The following is a 15,994-nucleotide window of genomic DNA, read 5'->3' as shown; positions in this document are numbered from 1 at the left end:
TCACTGGACTTTTTATCCACTAATCTCAGTGTGCGGTCACATCTGCCTTTGCTCCATGCACCATAAATCGCAGTGTTTCACACACACACACACACACACACACACACCCATACACCAGTGTTTCCATACATTGACTTATTTGTGGCGGCCCACCACAATATCAACATTAATCACCACACAATGATTTTCCAGGTTGTACTAAATTGTGCTTAAATCTGGTTCATCATAACCACGCTACGCTAATTTGTTAAAAACTGTTGAATTCAAGTTAATTCTGCAAACCTACCCCCCACAAATATAATTCAGTTCTATGGGAAACACTGAATCGTGTCTCACACCCAGGAACTTAACTCATTTAACTCACACACACACACGTGTGTGATACACACCCAGGAACTGAACTCATTTAACTCACACACACGCCCTCACTAGGGGTGTTACGGTACACAAAAATCACGCTTCATGTGTACTTTGTTTTTGCGGTCACGGTTCAGTAAAGTTCCAGTACCGTAAGCCTGTAGGTACTGGTGCCTACCATACACTGACAATGCTGCTGAGGAGCATCAGGAAGAGCATTTGGAAATGGTGCTCATGACTAAAGTGACATGTGGTGGGGACATTGAAACATTGTGACCTGAGAGAGCGATGGTGGGGGGGGGGGGGGGGGGTGCACTAGGACCTGACAGAGAGATGGGGTGGGGTTGGATTTGAACCTGGGGGGGGGGGGGGCATTAGGACCTGAGAGAGCGATGGGGTGGGGTTGGATTTGAACCTGGGGGGGGGGGGGGGGCATTAGGACCCAGGTCCTGAGGGCAGTTGGATCTGAATGTGTTACTGATGCCACAGCAGCCCGGGTAAGTTGTGTTTAAATGTGGGTTATAAATAAAAAATAAAAAAAATAACTGAATAAATAAATGAATGTCTGAGTCTGCGAGTTAGTCTGTCTCTATGTGTGTGTGTGCAGTGTTTCCCACAGAATTGAATTCTACTTGTGGTGGTAGGTGATGGGTGGGGGGGGGGGTGTTGCAGAGTTTTGTTGCAACAGTTTTGAACAAATCTGTGTAGCCGGGTTATGATGCCAATAATGTTTTCTTTAAACATGCATGCATGTCCGTTGAGACAGAGAGACAAGGAGAGACTGTGCAAAGGTGCACATAGCTCTACAATGAAAGGATTTCATCCAATTTAAATAGTACAACATGGAAAATTATTGTGTGGGGGGTCAATGTTGATATTGTGGTGGGCCGCCACAAATAAGTCAATGTATGGGAAACACTAGTGTGTGTGTGTGTACTGCTTTATTCTGCTTTATTAGCAGAATAATAAATATCTCCCTGTAATCTACAATCAAATGCCTCAGCCTTTATCACAACACAATCTTCTGGACTACAAGACACACACACACACAAGATTTAATGTACCATCAGTGAACACGAGGACCCTTGCGTGTGGAGTTAACAGCTAGACGAGTTTAAGTAATAATTACTGAGCGAGCAGAAGCACTCTGAGCAGATAATTAACAACAGAGACTTTTGAACAGAGTGTTAACACAATGCTGAGAGTCGTGAACAGAGAGTTAACACAACAGAGTTGAACAGACTGGTAACACAACAGTGTTGAACAGACTGGTAACACAACATAGTGTTGAACAGACTGGTAACACAACATAGAGAGTGTTGAAAAGATAGTTAACACAACACAACAATGCAGTTCTGAGTGGCAACTAGCTAACCACTAACCCCATTTGGTGACTAAGTTGAGGCGCACACAAGGTCATGGAGAATTTGAAAAATGTCTCACCCACCATATGCTATAATGGAAGACAACTTTTAGCCAACTCACACTGCACTGCGATCTTCCTTTTATACTTCTACTACTACTACCACTTATTACTGTTATTATTGTCCATATTGTTATTATTATTATTATTATATAGTGTATGTGAAAGATGATGGTGTTTGTGTGTGTTATCGTCAGCATACTGAAAGGAGTTCTTGTTTAAGAAGTTAGTGTGGGCACCAAAACAACTGTTGTTTGTAAACAGATTTCCATATTTACACCCAATCCGGAACGAACTGTCTTTCCCTCGTGTGGTGTAGGGTGCGACATGGTAGCCCAATCTACCACACACTGATAACTCAGCGACAACCGGGAGATCATGCGTGAAAGCACTGGCTTATATATCCGGACCATCAGGATGCGACTGCCAGGGCTGGAACAACACACCTCTTCCATCGTCCGCTGCATGGTAACTGTTCTTCAAAACTCAGCAATTCCCCACAAACGAAGATGACGTGATCAACACAAACCCAAGTTAAACCTCGGCTCGCTCTCTCTCTTCATGTCATATTCTGGAGACACGAAACCAGTTGTGCGCACTACAATGTACATTCGAGTTTACACTAATGATGGGTGACGTCGTGTCATAGTTAACGCAAGACCTCAATCCGGACACCACACAATACTTTGATCGTGGTAGCAACGTTACGTGTATCTGCAACGCCACGACAGCGCAGTGCACCCAAAATACAGGGATGACATCAAGACAAGTACACGTTGGAGTACGTGGAATGATATTGAAGAAAAAACTATCAGCCAAAACTATCACCCAACGTGTCACCCTTGCTCCATGGATATATCAATCTGAACTCCATGCCCGTAACGTGTTCCTATACATAGCACGCTAGCTAAGGTTGGCGTTTGGAATACGAGCATCGTCACATAATGCCGGAGAACAGCTAACTATTAGCTAGCTAGCTCAAATCCGTACACGTCTCTCGCACAAGACAACAAAGATAGTGAATTACACAACAAAACCACCCATTACCTTTTTCATCCTCGGGGCTTCAGCAACAGTACCGTCTTGGTTCACAAAAGCCTCGCCACCGTTTTGTTGCTGGTCAGGACGCTTCATTGCTGAAGCCTGCGGCATCTTCGTGGGGTTCGGGCTCGAGTCTGCCCTCACAGTGGGCTCCGCGGTTGGAGACGTAGCCGAGGACACAGCCGCACCGGGCTCGGTTTTGGTGCCGTCTTTCTCGTCCGATTTAGATGCGAGGGGCGAGATAGGAGACAAGTCTTTGCTTGGGACGTCTTTTAATTCGACCTCGGACATTTTCGTTGCCACAACCTGAACTGACATCGCTGCAATTACAAGTCCTTTTTTCCCAGCACTGACGTGACACGAACGGATATGAATGGTGGAACGAGTACAAGCAAAGGATTCTGGTAGTTGGAGTCATTAGGGCGAATTGCAGTCCCAGATTACACTTCCTACGCTTTCTCATTTGCTAAAAGATATCTATATTTGCATAAAAGATGTCAGCAACACACCTTCATCATACAATTAGAAGTTGGATAGATAATTGTATGCTTATCTTTCATTTGAGACCAGGATTATGCTTCTACACAAAGGGGTTCATGTGCAGTAAGCATTTGATTGTCAGTATGCATTTTGGATAACAAAAAGTCCTATGGGGTGTTTCCATAGGCATTTTACAAAACCCATGAGCATACCTTGGCAAATAATAGTCTAAAGCACTCATATTTTCATTCTATATTGATCTACTTTTGCACACAACTTCACAAGACCTGGTGCTAGGGCTTAGTTGTGTTTCTAAGTCATATCAAGTGACCTAGAGGGCTGAAATGTGGTCAGTTCAGAGATGCTTGTAATCCGGCAGAAAGAAAAAACTATATTCTAGCCTCTGTAACTCTTTATTCTGTAACATTTATTTTGACTGTTTCCTACGAAAACTAGAGGTTCTCAGCTTTCTATTTGATGGTAGGCCCCAGAAGAGGTGGGAACAATGCCCTTGTAAATAGGCACAGTGAAATTATTTTTGAGATTTAAAGAGTTAAAAAAGAGCACTTTGTTCATTACATAGCACACTTTGTTTGTTACATAGAATACCAACGCCACATTTCAGATGCCATAGGCTCTTTTGCAAATAGGCTATGACGGAAATACAGTATGTCCTCTAGCCTATTAAAATATGGCTTCTATTTTGTATTAAAAATGTAAGTAGCCTGAAGTAGGGTTCTTTTTAAATTATTATGCAAGAGATGGATCCCCCTGCCGCCTACTTAGTCAGGTTCATTATATTCAGATTTGAACCTTTGTGGGAATTTTTGGGGGATTTGCTAATTTTTGTAAAGGTTATAAGGAGTCAAAAAAACCAATGGAGTCAGAAAATCAATAATTTGCTCATATGTCTATATGGCGGCCATATTGAAGTTTAAAAAATGGCCACCCTAAAATTAAAAATTGAAATATCTCGGCTTCTGAATAAACTGGAATGTTGACGTACCCTTCGATGCATGAGTAGGTGAAAAATGACTCCGTGTGGTTGTTTTCTTGCAATATCTTTGTAATGAAAAGTTACTCACTTTATCAACAACTGATCACTCATTTAAACATAATATTTATTGTGGGAATGATTTCAAAGACATGTACAGTATATTGCAAATAGAGCTGTCCCAAACGATTATTTTATAAACGATTAATCTAACAATTCTTTTCTAAGAAGACTAATCTAAGGATTATTTTCCGATTAATCTAATGATTAATTTGTCCATTAGCGATTATTTTTCCATTCCCAACTATCAGAAAGTTTCTCATTAACATTTCATTTGTATTTTTTTGCATTAACCTTTTTATGTTTCATGTGTGAGGTAATGAGGGCTAGTTATTTTAGGGTGCAGCATCAGCATGGCGTTTCAGACAGAATAGTCTGACATGAGATATGTGCAATACCAGGGCTGTATGTTAACATTTTTGCACAAAGGTGCAACAACAGCTATCAGGAAGAGAGGTCATGCCATGGGTTTTTGTGAACATTTCTTACTACATAATATGCAAGATTTTATTCATGTTTAGGCTAGTTCATATAGTCTTTTGATTAGATTACAGTATATTCAACTTTATTGTCATTGCACAAGTGAAATACAGTAGCCTAAAACGAAATGCAGCTGTAGCCTACATCTAACCAGTGGTGCAAATGAGTAGGTTTATGTCCAAAAGGGCATCCATGAAATGTGTCACTAGACTGTTCCATAACATACACATGTAACCCCTTCTTAACAGGTGTGTGCATAGGCACTAGTTACAATACATAGCACAATGGTGCAAACAGGATCCTGAAGGTCTCAGCGGTGGAATGGTGAGCTGGCTGAGATCTCTGAATACCACAATTAAGTACAATGAAAGAATTAAATAGCGTGGTGCCTCCACTGTAAAAATACTACACTTACCGTGCTCGTGTATGATGTAGTCTTACAGAATAAAAAAATATATAATGTGTCATTACACTAGTGGTGAATGCAGTCACAATGAATTGCCAATACACCCTGGAAGTAATGTAATATAATAATCAAATATTTATTTAATAATAGCCACGTCGTAAACGTGGCAACCCAAAAGCTGACAAATGTCAGCGAGCGAACAATTCACTCGTAACGTTAAGGGAAACAGGGTAGAACGTTAACGCAGAGACTTTCTAATGTGGACACACAGCACTCAAAAAATACACCATAGAAATGCATGGGGCTAGTTTGTCACGCCAATATGGCTGTTGTTTACACATATCCCACCCCTTCCTCGGCAAAACGTCGACATGTGAATACATTGAGCCAATCATGTGGTGTGATGTGAATACATTGAGCCAATCATATGGTGTGTTGTGAAGACATCGTGCCAATCATGTGTTGTGATCTCGCTGCTGGAGCAAGATTGGTGTCGTGAAGCCTAGCGCACACGCAGTTCGACCCAAAGACTGTGCCCGATGAGTGCCCATAAAACTTTGGTATATGGCCGCCGAGTGGAGGGACTTGCCTAAAAGGACTTTGGTTAACGTTAAGGTTAACAGACATTAGCTAAAGGTTGGCCAACACAGTTAGCTTAAGCTAAACACTTAACGTCACCAGTATGAAAGACAGAGGACAATAAATCCCTATACACAAATCACAACAATAGTAATCATATATAATATGCTCGGCCCGCTCAGTCCTGACTCAGAGGAATGGGAGGCAGCCAAGTGCGTAGGTTTGGTCTGAGCTTTGGTGGGGACACTACCCTACCCCACCCCCCCGCCCGAAAACAAACAAACACTCAACTCTTTCACCAGCCACTAAAATGATTAAAATGTGCTACTGTCCAACTACTATCCATGATTAAAATGTGCTACTGTTCAACTTGATCTAACTACACTGTGTAGCCTACATAATCTGATTTTAATATGTAGGCTGCAGATATGTAGGCTATATTTAACATTTATTTTCTATTTGGTCTGTTATGAAATCATGCCCATTTAAGCACAGCTCAGTTTTAAGAAACTTAAATACATGCATGCTTAGCATTTTGTGAATGCATTACACCTTTGTGTTTGGTAAGGTCTGCTGTTTATTCTGATATATGGTTTGTCATGTGTTGTGTGAAGAGTGTGTAGGCCTACCTACGATATTCCACCGAGACGAATGGATGTGCAGATAATAATTATTAAATCTCTTGAAGTTATTTTTCTCGCGAACTGTTTATTACAGCAAACAGTGGCTAGCTAGCACCGTTTAAAAGCTGAGAAAAGGCTCTTTCGTGTGACACATGTGTGATGATAGCCTACTTCGAGGAGTTCAACACAGAAGAATGGGTGAATTTGGATGCACTTCATGCTTAGTGAAGTAAAGCTGAAGCGCTGCATGCTGTGCAGGAGACTGCGGCTCACTGGTAGTTATTATAGGTAACTTCAAATCAGCGCGATTTACTCTTATAGGCTACTGCACATTACAAGATCTGTACGAGATGATCCGCAGCACTGAAGTGAGAAATGATTTAACTCTTTTTGTAGCGCATGTGAGCGCTTTTCCCCCCATTTCAACCTGAATATTGGTGGGGACATTTCAGTCGTAATTTGACATTGGTGTGGACACGTCCTTCGGTCCCCACGCAAATCTACGCCCCTGGAGGCAGCTATCCCAGCTAGCCGAGGATGCGACTCCGTCGGAGGATGTTGCTGCAGTCAGCCGGCAAACCTCAACAGCAGCGGGTAGTTGGCGGTTGGCACTCCGGTGGGCTCAGAACCGGAGGCAAAACGTAGTCGTCCTTAGGAGGTCTGGCTCCGGTGGGCCCAGCACCGAAGCACAATGGAAAGAGAATGCAACAGCGTCTCCTAGTTAGCTAACGTTAGCTAAATTGGCAGTTAACTAACTGGTTACACACTGAAGATATAACGTTAAACACGTAAAATCCATCAATCAGTCCCGAGACAGGTCATCCCACACCTCCGCACTGATGCTCATGCATGTGGGCCTAAACACACCAAAAAGTGCGAGTGGTCTCCAACGGATGCAGCACTGACTGGCGGAGCAGAGAAAATGGTGACTACTCTCTTCTTAGGGCAACTGGGACCGACGAGCTATCCCCTTACTGAGGGGATAGAATGTTCACATTCACATACGTATTTGTATCGCCACTAGGTGTCACTGCAGGACCATGTATTATTTATATTTTCGTTAGTTTAACTCTAATTGTTCCTTTTGATACACCGTAGGGTTGATGCGTGTTTAGCCTAGAACGCCATCTTTTCTTTAGTATATGCCATCAACCTTATAGGTAAGTCAAGTTATTTTCATGAGTTTATAAAATAGAAATTATCTTGGGTAATACTACGTAGAAAGTTCGTTTTGTTGAGCTATTGTTTATACCTAGTTATTGAAGACATAAATGCTGAGTCATTTTGAGAAAAAGCACTTTTTATTTTCGTTATAAGATCGAGTGTAATGTGGCCACTAATACAGTGCTAAGCTATGTATTACTGTGCTAGTTAGTGTTTTGGTATGCGTTAGCACTTGAATGTAATATGGGGATTAACATTTGAATGTACAACTGAAGTGCATTAGGATTTTTTCATGCTGGTTATAAATGGAGTATATGCCATCAACCTTATAGATGCTGTTTATGAAGCCCAGTAAACTACGGTCTGCCACAATCCCGAACCCTTCTGTGTCCGTGTCTCCCTTCATACCGGATGCACCCTCACGTTCACAATAATAACACAACGCAGAGTAGCAGTGGAGGTGCTGGAAGCCGGCGGCGTGCGCGGATGGAGAGCTAGAGGGCTACACTAGGATAATCATGTTGGTTGCTATGCAAACTGACATAGATGCTTTATTTAAATGGTTGCTATGTTGGTTGCTAGGTAGGTGGTGGTTTAATATAGTTGGCTTGAGGCATAGTTGATGATAACTGATAGTTGGAATGGCTGAACAGTTAAATAGTTGAGTAGTTTAAATGGTTCAATTATTTAAAAGTGACTTGTTGCAGTGAGAACTTTTATTTTGAAACAGTTGTGGGCAGAGGAAACAGTTGAACAGGATTTGTAGTCTTAAGAGAGCCAGATTGTATGCTTAAAGCCTGAGACAGTGACAGTTGCTGCATGTGGTCTGAACACCTGGCACAGGATTCTTAATTGCTTAATGGCCCTATTGTGATGTCATAAAGGCCTATGTTAAGTCTATGAGAAGAAATAAGCTTGTTTTTTGTTATCTCAATATCTCAAAAAGTATAAAGTTTACAAACATGAAAAGTCATAGCAACCTGGTCCATTAGAAGACCTATGTTACAAAGTTTGTAAGTTAAACGGTTCAAGTGAAATAGCGTATGGAAAAAGTGGTCAGAGGAATAATAAGAAAAAGCCTAGGAAGAACAGTACAGTGGTCAGAGGAATAACAAGAAGAAGCCGAGGAAGAACAGTACAGTGGTCAGAGGAATAACAAGAGGAAGAACAGTACAGTGCATTTTCATCCACTGTAATTAGCCAGACAACTAACGTTACTTGCTTTTAGTGATACAATAGCACATATTGCACAATAGCATAACGCTTTTAGTGAACACATATTGCACAATAGCATAACGCTTTTAGTGAACACAGAATAACGCTTTTAGTGAACACATATTGTTGTACAATTGTACAATAGCATAACGTGTGGAGGTATTTTAGTGAACACATATTGCACAATAGCATAACGCTTTTAGTGAACACATATTGCACAATAGCATAACGTGAGGAGGCTTTTAGTGAACACATATTGTACAATAGCATAACGTGAGGAGGTATTTTAGTGCAGTGTTTTTCAACCACTGACGAAAGAATGGCTTGCTGCTGTGCCGAGCATTTTGCCTCTCTTGTGCGTGTCTCTGTAAATCATAGCTGTAAATCATAGCTATTTTGCCTTTCTTGTGCGTGTCCCAGCTGTAAATCATAGCTGTAAATCATAGCTATTTTGCCTCTCTTGTGCGTGTCACTGTAAATCATAGCTGTAAATCATAGCTATTTTAGCTATTTTGCCCAGATTCTGGCAGCAGGCACAAACAAATCTTTGGATGCAATTGAACAAATTTGCAATTCATTTCATACATTTCACAGCCTACCTAATGTATCTAAAATGTTAACTACGCATTTAAATCTGCGGCGAGTGAACGTTATTAACTTATGTTGGCTTGAAAAACAAGGTTATCAATATGACTGACCATGACCATGACGTTAAATGACAAATTGATGTGTTCCTCCTTTTCCTCCCTGCGTAGCAGCATTTATTGCAGGCATTTCATTTCTCACTCAAGCTGTCTACAACTACCAGCCTACTGTCACAGGAGTAGCTCTACTTTGTAGGGGTCACATTGACGTTAATGTTTGAAAAAATGCAACGCAGACTGCCACTGATGTCACGCTATCCGGATAAATATTCTTTGGTCCCCGCTATTTACCGATTTATGCCTCCCGTTGGGGATGCCATGTTGCTTAAGCCCAATTCTGTTGTTCTTGTTGTATATATCTTACCAAAAGTGAAATGGTAGCTAGCATAAGTCAGCGGCGTTACTTTGAGCACATAATTGAAGTATTGTTTTGATGTGTTGAATGGAAGTCAATGGGAGCCCAAAGAACATTTCTCCAAATAGTGTGACAGCGGTCACTGGCTAGTTACATTACAGTAACGTGATGACAGGTTCAATGTCCATGATTCACATTAACATTACGTTGTCTTAACACATCATATAAATTACAGACTGTCTGGTAGCCTATTAATCCCCATATACAGTCAATGGTTAAATGTTAAGGGTAGATGTGTCGGGCAGTTGTGAGGTAGATGGAACAGCACTCAGAGATTCAAGGTGGAACACGGGATTTTATTAATTCCCCAAATAAGGCCAACATAAGGCAATGATAACGTAAGTTAATGTGAATAAAGCAGAAATAAAATACTTCTCAATAAAGAAAGAAAAACAAAAGACTTGATAGTCAAAACAATACAATATACAAAAATATCCAAATAAAAAGATGAGCGCAATGGACTACACAGCAAGTCACTTGGGCTACACACATGAGACGAGCTCTCAAGACTTACGCCTATTCAACTTGCAGCTCCCCCAAGCACCTACAGGCATGGCTTTAAATAGGGCCTGATTGCACTCCTGTAATTGGATCAAACCAATGCATAATAGCAGCACAGGGGTGTTTCAGGACAGAATAAAGCTTTAAAGCTACCTTGTGTAAGAACTTCTCCCATCTAGCGGTGAAATTCTATATGACAACCAACTGAATATTACTTTCTAGCCCCTCCCATTCCGAGCGCATTTTAACTCCTACGGTGGCCGTTTCATGCCAAGGTTAACATGGCTTCCAGTACTACGACTTCGTCCAGTGTTCCTTCCAGTGATGAGGTTACTTTAGAAAACAATTACACGTTGCATTTAGTTATATAGCCAGTAAACATGTTGGGTATGACCTCTATGTAAAGTGAATAGCCTAATAGTTTTACGTTTTCGTTATTTTGGTAGGCTACTATTTCATTGCTAGTCATTGCCACTACACCAGAAAAAAAATAGACCATTCTTCTAAAATTGATTTTACGCGTTGTGAACGGAACGCTTCAGTTACGCGCTTGGTGTAGCTTCCCTGCCTGTTTGTATCTCCATTGTTTATATGTAGCAATTTCTAGCTGTTGCCAGTCAACTGCATGATGCGAGTTGTCTGCCAGTGAAATCACGACACATAATTACGTTATGGTCTATAGAAAATGTTACACAGTTAACATGTTAACATTTTCACCTTTTCATTGTCCATACACATAGTATTCATCATTTTGTGTGAACACTTGAAAAATGACACAGAGTACTATTACTACTACTCTGCTAACAATCTAAATTTACCTATCTACCTAAACAAGCCTATCTGATCTCATTTCTTGTCTTATTTCTTCAGAGACTTGTGGATGGAATGAGCCTGCAAGAGCGCAGGAACCTGCACAGTTGCTAGTGAGGCAGCCAGGTCTGGTGTTTGATGCATCAGTGCAGACATGTCGTCCCACCACCTGTGCCAGGGATGCCTTGGTGTACTTGTACATACTGCAGAGACATGCCAACCGATCAGGAGAGAAAATGCTGTGGACAAAACCCTGCCACCTGTGTGAGCCTTCTGCCTCACTACACACAGCACTGCCTAAATGTAGGTTTTCTCCAGATTCACAGGCAGTACATCACAGCATTAGGCCATGTAAGAGAGCCAGCTGATGACAATAGAGTTCAGATATGCTACCTACAGACATTTCATTTTCTGGCAGCATGGGTCTCTAGGACAGGGTAAAAGAAGAGTGATCCCAAGCTGTGTGTGTAGGATAAGGGATAAATTCCCTGACCCTCAGGGACATCTCTGGAATTTATATCACCTTCCTATAATGTTGTAATGTTGTGTTATTGTAAATAGTTTTGTATTAGTGTTCTTGTACTGCCTGTTCCTTTTAAAACTGTATTTAATTTATTTTACACTGGTACATCGCTATATTTTGCTTTCATGAGACTGTTCATGCTGTACCTCTTATACATTACATCCACAAACTTATAATTAAAAAAGGAGTTGTGGTAATTTACCATTTTGAAACACCAAATGACAGTAACATGGTCAACAATGTTATTTGCAATATATTTATTTACAGAAATTAACAAATTATGGTATTTACACATGAACCCTTCCTTTTTGTATGGTGCCTTTGAAGCAACATGGGCCATCATTCTAAATTTGCAGTCTCCTGGAAAGCTGATCCTGTGGAAGACATGCAGTGTCGTTAGACATACACACCATTTTATATAGTTCAACATATTGTTACTAATCTGTATAGTGCTATTTTGCCTAGACTGAGTTACAGGCAAGGTTACAATGAAGGCATGCACATGCATCACATAACAAGACCATTGAATTTCGTCCACATCCTCCTCCACGATGCTCATGTCATGTAGGCTTTGTAAAAAATATATATAAATGCTTATATCATGAAAATATACAATAGAGAATGTCATGTAGGGTTAGGGTATAGACATTATGAGCATTGATGGGTTACCTCTGTTCAAGGTTCTCAATTTCAGGGGCATCTGCAATTGCGCCAAGATGCTCATCTGAAATGAATAAGCAGAGCGCTTCACAACATATAACAGTACATAAAATGGTAAACACCAAGATATTACAAATATACTTTCAGTTATTATCAAACAGCAATCACATAGAATCAACAATTGTTTTCATGCAGTGACTGACCTGTCTGTCCCACTAAAATGCTGGACACTTCTGGAGTAGTTAATATTAGAGGGCTTTCCCTTCATTGGTGTTGATGTGACTGCTCTCAGTTCTCTCTCATAGCTGGACAAAAAAGAGCAGTACATGTTAGAATGTCTCACTTTAACCACAAACAAAGTACATTCATTTTATGACCGTGAGGAAAGATGTATTTTGGTAGATGCATTGACTAAAGTTCAATCAAAGCAGTTCTGTCCGTATTTTATTGTTCTGCATGATAATGACTTAGACCCTCAATGATCAGTCTCAATGGGCTGGCTGGTCTAATTGCTCCATTCACAAGTGTAATGGACTAGGCTACCCTTCCCCCATTCTGAGGTGTAGGCTACACTCATATGATAAAAAACTTTCAGACAATTTAGTAATTAGTAGGCTACGTCTACAATTAATAAGACTACAGGACAGGCCTCAGGATGTGAACGTCACCCTTGGAATTGGCTACCCATTATCAGATTAGGATACATTTAGGCTACAAAGCAAAAGCAAAGAAAAATAACTACAATTTACAGTGTCCTTTGCCTGTGATCCGTCATAGCAGATTTATGTTACAACGTAGAATAGACAATCCTTTTTCATCGACGCGAGGAAAAGTATCCCAGACGTCATTCTAGCGTTATGGACAACCATGCTATAGTAAGCCAAGCAACTATAAAACTTCGAATTTACACCATAGATATGTTTACACGAATAGGCCGAATGACCTGTCGAGGAGAAAGCAGGCAACTTCGGCGTCCCTTTTAAAATCCTTGCTCCTCACGAGCTCTTTCCATCTTAGAAAAGCCACTCCAATATTGACTTTGGTCTGTTGTTTTTCCGGTCGCGTTGGCGTTTTAATCCTCTTTTTCGCTTCCTTGGCGACTCCTTTTCATGTCCTCGAGAATAAATGTAATCCTCCATCTTCAACAGACTTTCAAATCTGCCGGCAGTAGCGAGTAGACTAATCATGCAATGAGTGTTGCCTACAAGCGCGAAAGGCGGAGCTGAATTTCCTGGAATGTCCCTCGTTGGCGAATGTATTTCAAAGATGGAGGCGCAACATGGATTCAGCCATTCGCGCGACTCGCGCGTATGTATTTGGAATAGCAGATTCTACACTTACGAGAATACTTTGATTAGTAGGTGGAAATAATTACACATGAATGAGCACATATTTTTGAAAGAACAAATGGGTTTTTGCTAAGAATTAACTCAAAAAAATACACAATGTAGCTTTAAAGTAGCCTACAGAACTAATTCTAACACATTTACGAAGTGGTAAATGCACCAACTGTGATGGAAAGTTTAAGAGCAAACAGGACACTCGGCATGACTTTTAGTATTTTGTGCTGCTCTGACAGTCCACTTTTATTGCCACTTTTAAGTCTACTGTTTTTGAGTTTGGAGAAGTACTTGCAGCGACAGGCTATAGCCTACGAATGCCGACTCCACTGTCGCATTTCCCAGCCAGGTCCATGATAGGCTTTTTGTCACTGCTTCCAAAAATGTCTCTCTCTGGATAAAGCAGGTTAAGACCCGTGCTGTGTTGCGCTCACTAAAGGGCGATTCTTAAAGTAGGCCTAGCCTACATGATCCAAAGCACTATCTCCGTTGCTCGAGTTTATCATTAGCACTGGACAATATCGGAAAATATAGGAAATGCGACATGTCAGTTTGGCCCTTTACGGTTTCTGCAATTTAGATTAATAGATCATGCATTCAGCTTGGGTCATCCTGCGGTCATACGAAAAACCTTGTATTTTCCATTATATTCCCAGATCTATCTTGAGACCTTTTACTGGATTTCTTATGCAGCAGTGTCTAAAAACCCTACTGATCGAGATTTATGCTCATTTGGCGTTGCAGGAGTTGTGGTAAATATATCGGTGGCACTCATTGCAACGGTGTCCGAGTGTGCAGAATTAGGAAATGTTCTCAAAGTAGCCTTAGCCTATGGCTGAAAGCTGCTTGGGATCCCCCCCCTGTCAAGCGGCACTTATTGTTTCAAAAGGAGTAATTTCGGCTTTGTCGGAACTGAAGAGCTGTGGACGTTACGGCAGGGCATGCCCAATGAAAATAAATTAACGCAACGCAACGCAACACAACACAGACCCCGCTTCTCTCGCGTCAGTCACTGAAATGAACGAAACAAAGAACTCGCGGCAGTCACTGACAGTAGCCTAGAATAAATGCATGGGGGAAAACACTTCCCCATGACAAAGACATCGTAAAACACTGAAAGTTAATATTTTGTCACTAGCAACATACATCTGTCCTTTGTCAAATGTGTTACGTTCCAAGTAGCCTAGTGCATTCTGCTTCATAAAGTTGAACAAATACATTTGCTTATTTCACAGAAAAATATAAATAGCCAGTTTAGGGTCTACAGTGCAGAGTTGGTAAGTTATGGTAGGCCAACTTGGAGTGAACATACAAACAGGGGAAATTCTTTCTCTAGTAGCTGAGTAGCCTGATGGTAGGCAGGTGCGCACGTAGACATATGGCCGAACATGCAAGCGCCAATGAATCGTGCTCTCCGGTGTTGTGTGCCTTCTGGTTTCTCCACCTACTGGTTTCCTTGCGCGTGCATGCGCTGCAGCAGTTGTCAGACATTCACAAACAAGTTGTTTTAGGCGGTTTGAAGTCGCTTTTCATACGCCATGAGCGCTTGGCTACATTACAGCCACGAATGTCTTTGTCAGGGAACATCTGACTTTTAAAAACCATAGGCCTGGTAGTCGCTCAGACAAGGAGTTATAAGATAAAGGCAATACCATTTGTGTCACCTAATGCAGTTCAGTGAATTAGCAAGATACCATCAGAAGCCAACAATCATAAAGCACAGTGCGCGCGCGCGCTCTCTCCCCTGCGCATAAAGCTGTCTGCGTGTTGTAGGCTAGATTTGCGTGAGTTCTTTCTATCTGCTTTAGTTTTGTGAGTTGCGACCACCTAGGCTATGTTATAGACGTTCTGGTACCAGTGTTTAGCTGTGTCACAAAACAATAAGCTTTGTCAGACTACTTTTAAAATGATATTCAGGCCTATATACATTTTAAACATTCGGGGCTGAAGACCCGACAAAGCCTTGCGTTAATTCTTCAGGTGGGAAGTGTCAGGAATTTTCATACGAGAGACGCTCTCATTGGTGGTTAGTATATGGAGTAGGGAATTGACAGCAACATATCCAATCACATTATGAGAGATGCTGAATTTAACATAAACTGCGATGTTTGATTTTAAATGAATGTAAATTTAGCCGGGACTGTAAGCTGGCACACGTGGGTGCTCGATGTTTTCAGTGGGTGCCCGAGAGACGGAGCACCCTTGGTATCGGCACCTATGACAAGCGTATCTCGCGGTTGCATCCATTACAAACAAACATGCAATGTGAACGTCAGGGA

General features: G+C 41.3%; 1 protein-coding gene across 4 annotated transcripts in view; it reads right to left on the bottom strand.

The window, feature by feature from the left end:
- Nucleotides 1-3,203, bottom strand: part of ahcyl2b (adenosylhomocysteinase like 2b) — an 81,666-nt gene extending 78,463 nt beyond the window's left edge. For 2 of the 4 annotated variants that reach the window (XM_076296159.1, XM_076296160.1), the window contains exon 1: nt 2,828-3,203. In XM_076296159.1, the coding sequence (XP_076152274.1) occupies nt 2,828-3,139 (312 nt within the window). In that variant the 5' untranslated portion in view covers nt 3,140-3,203. The remainder of the gene's footprint in view (nt 1-2,827) is intronic. The other 2 variants (XM_076296158.1, XM_076296161.1) reach the window with 2 other exon arrangements.
- Nucleotides 3,204-15,994: the final 12,791 nt, after the last annotated feature.

The sequence above is a fragment of the Alosa pseudoharengus genome, unplaced genomic scaffold, assembly GCF_046254945.1.
Source record: "Alosa pseudoharengus isolate Yale_2024_CS ecotype anadromous, Long Island Sound unplaced genomic scaffold, YU_APseudo_1.1 YU_APseudo_1.1_scf_20, whole genome shotgun sequence".
NCBI classification, from domain to species: Eukaryota; Metazoa; Chordata; class Actinopteri; order Clupeiformes; family Clupeidae; genus Alosa; species Alosa pseudoharengus.
Note: the sequence above shows the minus strand (reverse complement) of the source record. Positions and strands in the feature narration are given on the sequence as shown.